A 12,933-nucleotide genomic window follows, 5' to 3' on the forward strand; every position below is an offset into this window, starting at 1 on the left:
AAAATCATACAGGAAAATGAATCCCTGTGGTCTGTACCAGGTTGTGCCTATTTTCATATTAGTATTGTTTCCCATGTCCTCCTCAGCATTGTTTATTACTTATTTTTAGGAAAGGGACATTTTTAGGTCATCTGAGAAATATACTGTTGAATAGAATTATATAACCTCTTTTGTGAGCTGGTTCTTTAAACCAAGTTATATACTTCATTTGATAGAGATATAGATAAATCATGTCCCTTTAAATAACACCTTGTCTATTTATAATTATGAATCATTACCAGGCATTGTTCTAAGCACTGTAGAGTTCTTAACACACTTAGTTCTCACAAAAATTTTGCAGGAAATATTAATTTATCCCCATTTCTTTCTGATGAGAAGACCGAGGTACAAGGCAATGACCAGCTTGTCTACGGTCACTCAGCTAGTTGGTGGTGGAGCCAGGACCTAAGCCAAGGCAGCCTGACTCCACAGCCCATTCCAGTAAATACACTACCGCTGAAATCTTGAGGGTTAGTAACAAGAATGCTGCGTGAAAGGCTCCTGATGAATTTCATTAATACAAGCATCTAGGATGAAGGAGACTACAGTATTTCTATTTTGAGAATGGAGCCAATGAAACCTTAAATAATATGCTGACATCTGAGAATCCCTATGCTGAGAGAGACATTTTAGGACCACCTGGAGGAGACAGACCAGCGTGGCAAAGGGTCCTAAGAGGAAAGCATGAGAAATTGGGGGTGGGGAGCTTGGGGAAGAGAAATCTCAGGATGAGAAAGCTTGCTATATTTTGCTAGCTCTGAGACCATCTTGTAGGGAAAGGGATGAGAATTATTTGGAGGTACCACTCCATCACAGCACCAGAAACTTCATGAAATGAGTCAGAGCTGAAAAATGAAAGGGATACTCCCTTCAGCAGTGGGTTCACATTCCCTGGTTCAGTGATTCTCACATGGTGGAGATTCTGTCCCCCATGGGATATTTAGAAATGTTGGGAGATATTTTGTTGTCACAACTGCAGGGAGGATGTTACTGGTCCAGTAGGAAGAGACCAGGGATGCTGTTAAAAATCCTGCAAGGCACAGGACAGCTCCCACCAGACAGTTATCCATCCAAAATTATCAGTATTGCTGAGGCTGAGAAAGCTTGCCCCTGTGATTGTCAGGCAGGGGACAGATGATCACTTAGGGTTGAAAATTAGTCAAACCACGTGATCTTTATAAGCCCTTCGAAGCTGAGATTCTGCGATTTGGTTAGTCCAACTCTGAGTTAAGTCTACCTTACCGATTGCATGAAGAGCAAACAGCTGATCAAAAGGCTTGATTGGAGCATGCTTGCTTGAGCCATTAGCATGCACTGCGAGTGCCTCACTCCCTCTGCTGCTGATAAAAGTCTTTGGAAACCAGCATGCAGTATTTCTGTTCAGGGTGTCTCTCCTGTACTCCTGGCATTCTTCGGTCCAGGAGCCATACCTAAATCAAAATGCTCATAAGTTTTTAAGGCTATAGGAAAGAATGCATTTACTTAAGTAAAAGTAGGTACTCACCTATAGTAGAGAAAATACTGTGTATCCTCAGGGGCATCCTTGCCAGCTAGCCAGGAGCAGTGAAGAGAAACTTGGTATGGCCTTAAGGGAGTATGATTATTCACTGTGGTGTTTGTGGTACATGTTAAATTCACAATCGAGGTTCCAGGAGACCCTAGATGGTTAATAAGATGGCCAAAAATAAGAACAAAATGTTGCCATGACAGTCTTTAAATCTCGTACTTCCTCTGAAACTGTAGTGATTGGGAACGTCTTACCATGAAAAAGTAATTGTTATCACACATTGATAGAAACCTATTTGCAAAGGACCAGCTCACTGTGGGATGAAGCTAGGATTATAAAGCCTGAGTTTCTGACAATAAAAAACCTGTCAGGACACCAGGGTGGCTCTGTTGGATAAGCGTCTGACTTCAGTTCAGGTCATGATCTCACAGCATGGGTTCAAACCCTGCGTTGGGCTCTGTGCTGATAGCTCAGAGCCTGGATCCTGCTTCTGATTCTGTGTCTCCTCTCTCTCTGTCTCTCTCTCTCTCTGCCCATTTCCCATTCATACTGTCTCTCTCAAAAATAAATATTAAAAAAAAATTTTTTTTAAATGTTCTGTCTGGTGTGCCTGGGGGCTCAGCCGGTTAAGCCTCTAACTTTGGCTCAGGTCATGATCTTGCGGTTTGTGAATTCAGGCCCCGCATTGGGCTCTGCACTGACAGCTCAGAGCCTGGAGTCTGCTTCGGATTCTGTACCTCTCTCTCTCTGCCCCCCTCCCACTTGTGTTTCTCTCTCTCTTTCTCAAAAATTAATAATAATAATAATAACCTTCTGGCTACTTGGGGCTAAGGGGGTGTACATGTGGGATATGCTTGTATGAAAATTTAACTACAATAGATTGTCATTCAGACCTTGGTGCCCAGCAACCTTGGTATTATAATACCACATCTTTCCATAGCTAACTGTGACACTTTAAGCCCTACTTTTCTGGGCTTCAGTTTTTCCACCTGCAAATGACAGAGTTGGTAAAGGAAGGTCTCCAGGGCCACTTCCATCCAAGAATCATGGGAGTCATTGTGTTGCATCATGCAGATGTCATGAATAACACAGATTGCTGCTTGGAAGGAAATGGGTTCTGGCAACACAGCATCATAACAACACTTCTTTGGAGATTCTGCGCACACTTGCGTGCTGAAGGCCTCTTCAACATGCAAAGATATTAGAGAATCTTGTGATTTTCCACCATACCCATCACGTTACATTCCTTTCTGAAGATGATTTCTGAAGATCTCTGAAGATCGTTTGTCTGGAAAGCCTTGTTTTCATTTCAAACTGCATTGTCACCACATTAACTGGTGCTGTTCAGAGCACACTGTGCTGACCCTGGTCTTGTGGTTGCTCAGAGGAGGGAAGAAGCACTTTGGGCTGAGGGTCGGGAAGGACCTCATCAAAGTGAGAGCCTTTTGACTGAATCTCAAACAACAGAAGGGGTCTCTTCCCCTTAGTTTAAGTCAATTGTGCGATCATATTTATCGCTGGCAGCCAGTGTAATTCAAGGGGGAGAAGAAGACAGGCCCCTTTTGTCTTCAGTGAAGTTAGAGAAAAGGGACATTGGCTACGGTGTATTATTACCATGTGCTGTCAGAGATGTTCGCTTGTATATATCCATATACAACAAACATACATAATTTTGTGTCTATGCCTTGTAGTAAATGTACTGTCCATGCACTAAATGACCAGATGCTCCATGCCCAAAGTACAGTTTAGACTCTTCCTGCAATCTGTTTGTCTCTCACCTCTCTTCCCAGGAATTATTTGGTATGAATTCAATTTGATTCAAGGGAGAATTAACTTTTCGTTAGGGTCAACGTGTAGTGGCATGCTCAGAGAATAATTAGAATCGCAGAAATGTAATTCTGAAAGCTGCATTACTGGTAGAGTCCTGTTACTTACTGAGACCTGGAAAAGCACTCTAACGTAAGACACACAAAGGTCTGTATCCTGTGTCTACTGTGGATCAGTGTCTGTACTTGGAATCATGGCCATTGTGAATTGGCTGCTATCTGGTCTAGGCCACATGTTATAATGAATAAACGGGAAGATCTTTACAATGCTGCTCTCAGTCACTGGCACAGTTCTGGAGGTGTGTTGCTTTTTCATTCATTCAGGGATGTGACAAGACAGTGGTTGAACGATGACCTATGGGCCAGACTGGCTAAGACAAATTGTTAGGAGGAGCACTCACATACCCTGGGACTTGGTGATCCTTCTCTCTTTACTCTGTGTGTGTGTGTGTGTGTGTGTGTGTGTGTGTGTGTGTGTGTTTCCAAGGGTTTAATCACAAGTATCAAAGTTTCTAAGTATTAGAAACCCCAGTTTTCCACAAAAGGACAGTATACAGACAGTGGGAGCTGTCTTCTTTCTTCATGGCAGGTTGTTCAGTCTTGTGGTTTCTATGAACCATCAGCAGCTTGCTTCAATTTGGTATGAAAAGTCATAGCATTCAGAACATACACACACACACACACACATAAACATATATATGTACTGCTTGTTCTCCTGGCTGTAATCAAGCATGAGACACTGTCCCTGCTCCCAACAGGCTCCTAGTCAGAGGTGGCAGGATATAAATCTATTTGTGAAAGATAATGTCATATGTGCCAAATGAATAACACAGCCCATGAATGGGTTCTGGGGAGAAAGCATTCTTCAGTGTATAGGATGAAAAGTATAAGGGCTTTATAGAGGAGGTACAACTTGATCTGGGCTTAGACATATGGGAAGGATTCAGGAAAACAGACAGAAGTGAATCCAGGAAAGCAAAGCCTCCTGGCAAGAATGAGCTGTCAGGTGGGGGTCAAGGTTAGAAAACTATCTGAGAAAAACCGAGGAATCATGTAGGGTGTGGTTGGAAAATGTCTCAGAGAGACCTGATGGGTCCTGAGTTCCCTGATGACCCTGTGACCTTTGGAGCAGGGCAGTGATAAGTGTAAGCTATGTTTGCAGGGGTGCAGCAGATGGGATTGGCAGGTTATGACAATAAGAAGTGATCACAGCCTCAGGACGATGAGGAGGAGGAAGGACGCTTGGCAGGAACTGCTGACTGACTCCAGAAAAGTCACTTGTCCAACTTTCACCACACCTGCACCGTCAGGAATACAACAGGAGGCCATTAGGAGCCTGCCTTACCAGGTGGGGCTTTAAGTTCAGCAGAAACCCAGCGGCTTGGTGGGAGGGGCTGGCCGTTCCAAGGGACCGTCTGCACACTTGCTGAAAAGCCTTTATGAAGAACGGTTACACGTTTGCTTTCAGTGTTCCTGGTTTCATACTAAAAATAAACCCCACAAGTCATGATACATAAAAGGGAAAGAGCATTCAGAGAGCTATTTTAATCCAATAGGCATTTTCTTCCACTTTTTAAATGGCCCATAAATGAAACGCAATTAAGTACTTTGGCTAGAAAAAAAAATTAGGCCCGTGGTTTCACAGGTATGTAAATGCTTATCCCCAAAGTCATTGAGTGATGAAAATATGCACAGCTTTTTGCACACCATTTGTACCTCAACAAAGTCTGATTTTAAAAAATAAGCGCCTATTTGGGATTCTCTCTCTGCCTCTCTCCTACTTGCACTGTCTGTATCTCCCTCAAAATAAATAAACTTTATAAAAGTACAATAATATAATAATTCCTCAATGATACATGAAGACATTCTTATAAAAACAAAAAACTGTAATTGAGGCACACATTTACTACAATCATCATCTCTAGTGTCCTAGTCTCTTCCCCAGAGGTAACTTTCTAAAAGAAAATTCTCTAGAATTCTGTGTTGACTGAAAAAATAGTTACTACCAATTGCTTCTCTCTTTGTTTGATTTTACTGCGCATCTCCTAGGTATCAGGTGCCTTCACGTATGCCCTGTAGTGGGATTCCCCAAAAGTGCATCTCCCAGACCTAGAGTGGTTGCCCGGATTTGAACTTGGCCTCTCTGGTTAGGCACCCGCTGCCTCCCACCTTACTCCAGCACTCTCTTCTCTTTTTCTCTTTGTCTATTTTAAAGGGAACATAAAACCCATATCAAATTCTTTTATCTTCAAAGTGACTAAACTTTCTTTGCTTACTGAGAGAATCGTGGAAAAGTTAGAATGTTCTATGCTGCTGTTGAATGCTAACCAACATGCATGGTACCAGATCAGGGTCTTTTCAACAGACACCCTACTCGGTTGGGCACATGCCAGAATACCCTTGAGTCAATCTCTCTCTCTCTCTCTCTCTCTCTCTCTCTCTTTGGAACTTAGAATTTCATTCAATAGGGAAAATGCAGTCAAAATGAAAATTTGCCTCTAAATAAAGACAGCTGTCAGAACAAATACTTACGTCTTCTTCTTGTGGAGCATTTATTCTCACATGATAGCCTAGCTCTATATTCACTGGCTCTTGATCAGGATTTGATTCCCAACGCAAAAGAACTTGGGAAAGGCCAGTAACTTTGATAGTGAAGTTGGTAGGTGGGAGAAGTAAAGCTGTTGATGAAAAGGACCAACATGATATTCAATTGTATGGAAGTAGCACTTTTAAATTTTAAAAACATTTTATTGTATAGTATAGGATTTTAGGATTATTAGAATATATAAAACTCAAATAATGTTGGAAAAAGTTGCTTTAAAACTGCTTTTAACTCATTATCTTTCTAATTTTGCCCAAGTGTTTACCTATAACATATATAGGCATTTTACTGAAAAATGAATATCTCAATATTCATTATAACTATACTTTTCAAACTGAGGGCCATTTATCTATTAATTGCCTGGGGAAATTTATTAGTTTGTGGCTAGAATGTTTTCAATGACATGGAAGAAAATAGAAAATATCAGGGAGCTTGAAATATAATTACTGTTCCGTGAACCTCTTGTTTCCACTACATGAATCTACTTAAATATTTGTATATGCACTGGTTCGTGATGTACAATTAATTTATTTCTCATTATGATTCAAAGTCAAAAAAATGCGTGAGTGAAATTACACATTTATAGAAAAGAGGGCTCTTTTTTCTTTAATGAACCACTCTGTTTTCAAAAGAAAAGCTTTCCTTTAAACTACCAAATCAATGCCTGTTCATTTTAGAAATTTGGGAAAGCACAGGTGAGTAAAAAGAAAAATTGCCTAAAATCCTGCAACTGAGAATAGTGTTAACACGTGATATATTCATTACTTTTTGTCCTTGGTATACATTGATACAACTTGTTAATTCCCCCCCCCCAAAACTAGGACAACATTATACATACTATTAGGAAACAGACTTATTCATTTGCTAAATGGTTCGGATGTTTCCACTAACTTTTAATATTTAAGAGCCTTCTATAACTCCTACTTGATGCTTGCTGCATACAGCCTTGCAGGGTTCTGTCTAGATTAGCTGTCCATTATGTTACATAAAATCAAATGTTTATTACCTTAGTTGCATGAGCCATATTTCAACTACTCTGTAGTCACTTGTGGTTAGTGGCTACTACATTGGACAATGTATATATAGAATGGTGTCATTATCATAGAAAGTTCTCTTAGACAACACTACTTAGGGACCATGTGACAATTTTCTTTTTCTTAGACTGTCAGTACACCATATCCATAGATCAGTAAGTTTCTGAACCACACACGGTGGAAGGTTTTTATTCTTTGGTTATGAGGACTTGTAACCATCCCCTTGTATGGGAAGGCATTCCATGTGTGGTCACCAGCTCCAGCTTTATTCCATAGTGTCCCATAATGCCTGTACACCCGCACATGGAATACGATTCCTCCTGTAGCATAACATTTGCATTCCAGTCAACTTTGCTTTCTTAAAGTATAGCATGTTTAAAGAGTTGTATTCTGATATGAATAAATATTCTCCTTTTAAAAAATCCACACAGAATTTCCTAATTGAGGATTATTTGGGAGAAAATAATGTCATCATTTTTGTGATGTATTTTTTGTAAAGAAACGCTACTGAACTTAATAGATGTTACCTACATTTTTTATCAGAAAGTGAGTCTGCTCTCAGTATCACTGTAGCCCCCAAGAGAATCAGTAATGCAGGTGCCATGATAATCACATCCTGTAGGAAACAGAAGGATGAAGATCCAAATCACCACCTGTTACCATTTTTAAGAAAAACTGGCAGCTACCTTTTAACATAAAATGTAGTCATTTGCCCATTTGACAAACAGTACTGAACAATCTGTTATGTGCTAGAAATACAAATATGAATGAACAAATCTTGAGTTTTATCCTTAAAATGTAGATGCATAGTTGGAGGGGCAGAAGGAAATGTAAATGATTAATTGTATTCCAGTTAAACATTGTTGCAATAAAGGTGTGAATGGAGCACAACAGGGGCACATAGACTTCTGAATTGACTCGTGAAGAAATATCTAGAGTGACGGAGAGGGCAAAGCCAGAAGAGCAGAAATTACGTGGGAGAGGTATTGAGCGAAAGACCACAGCAGATCTTTGAATAGTAAAAACTCCTGGGCACAGTTAATCAGACTGAAAACAAATACCATAACAATTTTCAATAATGAGTATTTAAATATAGGCCCAGAAGCTTAAGTCTAAAAGAATCCCAATGTGGGAAAGAAAAAACTTTGTATCACAAACCTGCAATAAACTTCTGGTACTTTGAGCTGTGGAGAGGCTGAGTTTTCTGATGAATCTACGTGGGGGCAGGGCATAAAAGGAATGAGAAAAATACTTACAGGTCTGAGGAAAAATAAAAACCCCATTTCCACCTACTTGAAATAACTGGACAATGAAAATGAGAGTAGAAATGTTCTAATAAGTCAGTGCAGCGGTCTGGAAAGAGTGGGTATCATGCCAGCATCTTGTTTTACAAGTCGTCAAAGAAGAGATTTGATCCCTTATTGGGATCTATAGGTTAGAAATCTTGAGTGTTTCCTCTGAAAACATGGAAAGGCATTTTTCATATGAACTGGATTTCAAGGCATAATATCCACAGCTTTCCCCTGTTGTGCACCGCCCTTACTTTGGCAAAGCACTTCCTCCTATTCTCTCACGAACCCCTTTGATCCAGTGGGTGGCCCACAAGGCTATTAGCCAATTTACAGTGAAGAAAAGGAGTCCGAAAGGTTAACTAATTTGCCAGTGGTCAAACAGCTAATAAATGATGGAATTTAGACCCAATCTTGGGTTTTCTAACACCAAAGCCTATGTTCTGCACTAATTTAAATGACTTCTAGTTTTCAGTTTAAAAATTTATTTAAAAAGGGACTCAATCAGAAGAGCATGACTCTTGATCTTGGGGTTGTGAGTTTGAGCCTTCCACTGGGTATAGCAATTACTTAAAAATAAAATCTTATAATATTTATTTAAATGGGTTGGTATTTTGCAAATATAATGCTGGTAGAACCACAGAAGACAGTCTTTGTCTAAGTAGCAAAACAACCCCCAAAACAAAACAAAACAAAACAAAAAAAACAAAAAACTATTTTTTTAGCTTACTATTTAACCAACTTACTACATAACTTACTACTATCAGTCTTAACTTGGTAATGAAATTAGTAAAATATCACAGTATAAAAGATAGAGACAGCATACAAATCCTTCAATTTCTTTTTTCAAATAAAAAATACTTGTGATAATAATAACTTCTTTTACTCTGATTCCATACTGGGTAGAAAGAGAATTTTTAAAATGGCAATGACCATAAAAGCAGGTATTTTCATACTTTAAAATTTTTTAACAACTAAAAATGTTAATGAGTTAAAGGGTAGCATTAGTAATTTACTGAACCTGAGAAGCAAAGATGCAAAAATAAAACCAAAAAAAAAAAAAAAAAAAAAAAACCCTTTAACAAACAACATTGTTTGCTCTGCAACTTGAGAAGGTCATGTCTTTGAAATGTCAGCACTTCCTGAAATGATATCGTATATGCTCTAACTTTGCACTAATTGTCATTAATAGGAATTCCAGGTCAGAAAAAAAATGCAAAATTGATATTCCCTAGTGACTTTTACTGACGGGCAAAGTAAGTAGTAGGTTGTAACCAAACACCTATATTTGCCCTTTGCAGTTAAATAATTGACATGATGAAACTGTTGATTCTCTAAGTGGGGGAGATAATTGAATATTTTACATGACCAAGCACCTTCTCTTCGGATTTGTTGTGTACTGATTGTATAGCTGCTGAAAACAGAATTACTTTTCATATTTGATCACTCACAAATTTTTCAGTGGTTAACTTTTTTGCTATAAAACAGCCATGCACTTATTTCCACATCTCATTGTGATATTTTCTGTTCAGTAAGGTGATGCTTTTGAAGGGAAATCACTTGTCATATAAACACAAGATACTCCAATAGAAGTCTAAATATTAGTGAGAATGACAATTTTTTGTCAGCTAGACAAATTCCCCTGAAGACTGGATATTACTGGAGCTTCAGCAATTGATGTATTTTCCACAATCCTGTGTGTTGTCTTCTGTTCCCTGAAAGCTCTTCCAGCTTATGTCCATGGCCCCTGAGTATTTCTAGTCGCACGCATAGCAATTACCCTTTGTAGAAAAACAACCCACATCTCACTGGGCCATGTCTCTAATACAAAGATACATTGTTCAATAGATGTCAACTGGGCAACATATCATTGTACAAGAATAGAGTACATCTTATCTTAAAAAATACATCAAAATGACAATATGATCAATTACTTCTCATGGCTGCCAATTAAAATCTACAAGAATACGATCAAATTGTTAAAATAAGATTCAGACTAAGCAGAATGAAGCAAACATGGATTTATCCTCATAAATACAAGCTCAGCCTTGTAGACATATCATAGGCTACTCGTTCATGTGACATTTCATCAAGTCAATGTAAAATTCCTCGAGTGCTCTCTAAGAATCTGGCTTCTGGTAAGTGTTAGATTCTTTGAAATTTGGAAGAAAACAGGAGTACAACCTGTCACACTACAGATGTTTTCAGAGAGTTGGGTCAAGTTTTGGCAATTGGCAATGGATTTCCCCAATGTTCCTAAGAATTGGTCAAATTCTACCGAAGTTCAGACTTAAACACACTTTCCCCTCTTTCTTCCTTTTCAACTTATTATTGTTATTTTTTTTTTTTGCCTGGGACATTTGTCTTTAACCAAAGTTGTATATGCAACCCTGTTTTTAGAGCGTTTTTGAGTCATTTGTGGTGACATTTAATTCCAGACTCATGCTCAGTGTACAGAAATTGAAGAGTAACTGAGAGGATTCATGCTCTGTTAGGCTCTTAAAAGTAGAGAGTTGACTTTGTACTTCCTCTTTTTTTTTCCTGTGCAATGTAATCAGCAATAAAACTCATTGAGGGAGGAAGAATAAATAAATAAACCAAGGTGTAACATGCAAATGGCACCTTTAGCCCTTAGGTATAATGCGTTACCCACCCCACCGCCCAATGAAAAACTGTGCAGGCTTCCTAAAAATATAAATGAGTTATAAGGATCCCATATAATGCATGATTTTTTTTTTTTTGGATTTGGGTGAATTGTCTGAAGTAGTCATAAAATGTAACTCATGGGTTCAAATTGTTGCCCTATCTTTTGCCATAAACGATCTTTTGCCAAGGTAGAAATGGTGTTGCCAAAATGAGCAGATAGAAAAATAAGGAAGGAGGACTTTGCTGCTAATCTCCCAATGGTGATTAAATGTCTGCCATCTAATCGCCCGTCGTGTGATGTGTCATCCCACATCCAGGATCCCCCCTCCCTGGGCTTACCTGCCTCTGGGGATCCTCTTGTTTCCAATGAGCATGCTCAAGAGCAGAATTCAGGGACTAGGTCCATCCTATCGGTGCATTCAGCTGCAGCCCCAGCACCTAGCACAGTGTCAGGCACAGGGCAGATGCTGAATGTGTCTGGCCCTGTATATAAAAGAGGCAAATTAATACAGTAGGTTCACCAAGTCAAGCTCTGTAGGGTAAAACCTAGCATGCGGACAAAATAGACCACAGCAAGGCAGGCTGGGCGCATGTAGCAAGGATGGTCCATTTGTGGGAGGTGTGATACGTTTGGTACCTTGCCTAAAATTTCCCTAAGCAGCATTTCAAGTACCGAAAACAAATGAGGTGATTTGATGTTCAAATCTTTATTATGTTTTGAAACGCAAGCTTTTAACCAATAGCTACATACATTTATATATTTTTTCAATACAAAGGAGGACATAACCTTTCGTACAAAATAAAAATTGTACCAGGTAATGAAATTTTTGGCATGATAATTCATTAAACTGGGTATCAAACACATTAATCAGTAATGGCTTTGAAAGCAGTCACTGTCATATGTTTATAAATGTTAGGCTCATAGAGTACTGAAGGATTTTGATTTTTCTCTGTTTATTAAATTTTTCCTTCAATCCATTTCTTCTGTGTGTGTGTGTGTGTGTGTGTGTATACACATATAGTAAGTTTGTAACTTTGAGTAAATAGTTCACAAAACCGAGTGAGGTATTTCAGCTCTTTAGATTTCAGCTATTTCATTTTTTTGTACATTTTATATCAAGTCAAACAATCTTCAAAATCCCAGAACCCCCAGGAGAAACAAAAGGCTGGATGCCTTCAGTTAGATGCAATGCGATCTCCTTTTTGCAGCTGTTTCTTAATTTGTAGCTTTCTTAATTAACTCTGAAACATCCTCACCAAGATATTTAATTAAATCCTATGCCCTGTTCTCCAAACTCATGTATTTTCTGAGAAATCTTGGCAGAGTATATATTTTCATTTTAATCCCTACAGTGTTTGCGGCAGTGGCAAAGCAAGCCCCCTGTAATAAGTATCAACAAAACCGTAGGTGTTTTGTTAGTATGACTCGCCTTGCCATGGGTTTGCCCTCCCCAGCTACTTGGCCAGTATACAAGAATAGAACGCTGTACTCAGAATCAATATGACCTGCCTGATAGACATTGTATATAGCACCATTATTGGTTCTGTCTCTGCTAATAATAGTTATGAGGGGTTTTGTTTCCCCTTTTTATTTAAAAATTTGCCATATATTTATAAATTATTATTTCTCACTTTTCTTATCCCCCTCCCCCCACCCCCACGTAATGAAATTGTTAGGAGGTGGAGCACAGGGTCATCTTGGAGGGGAAAAAAAGGCATTTACTCACTTTGCGATGAATCAGCCTTGGATCCCCACTTGCTGAGAAGTGCGGTGGCCATGCCATCAGACGCAGCTGCAGGGGCATTGAAAATGAATCTTATCTCTAGCTGCCCTTTTTGACTTAGAGGAGGTTCTTCTTTATTGTTTCATCATCAACAGCTGTAATGGTTACAAACTCACAGGCAGTTAGCTTCACAGAGGGAGGGAGACAAGGCTCCTCAGTATAGATCCAGGAGCATTTGTAAGAGCAATGAGGGGCCAGCCCTAAAG

General features: G+C 39.1%; 1 protein-coding gene across 2 annotated transcripts in view; it reads right to left on the reverse strand.

The window, feature by feature from the left end:
- Window positions 1-12,918, reverse strand: part of IL5RA (interleukin 5 receptor subunit alpha) — a 35,288-nt gene extending 22,370 nt beyond the window's left edge. The window contains exons 1-8 of one of the 2 annotated variants that reach the window (XM_030307266.1): window positions 12,671-12,918; window positions 11,283-11,426; window positions 8,167-8,221; window positions 7,540-7,624; window positions 5,905-6,050; window positions 4,718-4,856; window positions 1,544-1,697; window positions 1,282-1,469 (exon numbers count right to left, since the gene is read on the reverse strand). In XM_030307266.1, coding sequence (XP_030163126.1) covers window positions 1,282-1,469; window positions 1,544-1,697; window positions 4,718-4,856; window positions 5,905-6,050; window positions 7,540-7,624; window positions 8,167-8,221; window positions 11,283-11,317 — 802 coding nt within the window. In that variant the 5' untranslated portion in view covers window positions 11,318-11,426; window positions 12,671-12,918. The remainder of the gene's footprint in view (window positions 1-1,281; window positions 1,470-1,543; window positions 1,698-4,717; window positions 4,857-5,904; window positions 6,051-7,539; window positions 7,625-8,166; window positions 8,222-11,282; window positions 11,427-12,670) is intronic. The other variant, XM_030307267.1, reaches the window with a different exon arrangement.
- Between the last annotated feature and the right edge of the window lie 15 nt (window positions 12,919-12,933).

Source organism: Lynx canadensis, chromosome A2 (assembly GCF_007474595.2).
Source record: "Lynx canadensis isolate LIC74 chromosome A2, mLynCan4.pri.v2, whole genome shotgun sequence".
NCBI lineage: Eukaryota > Metazoa > Chordata > Mammalia > Carnivora > Felidae > Lynx > Lynx canadensis.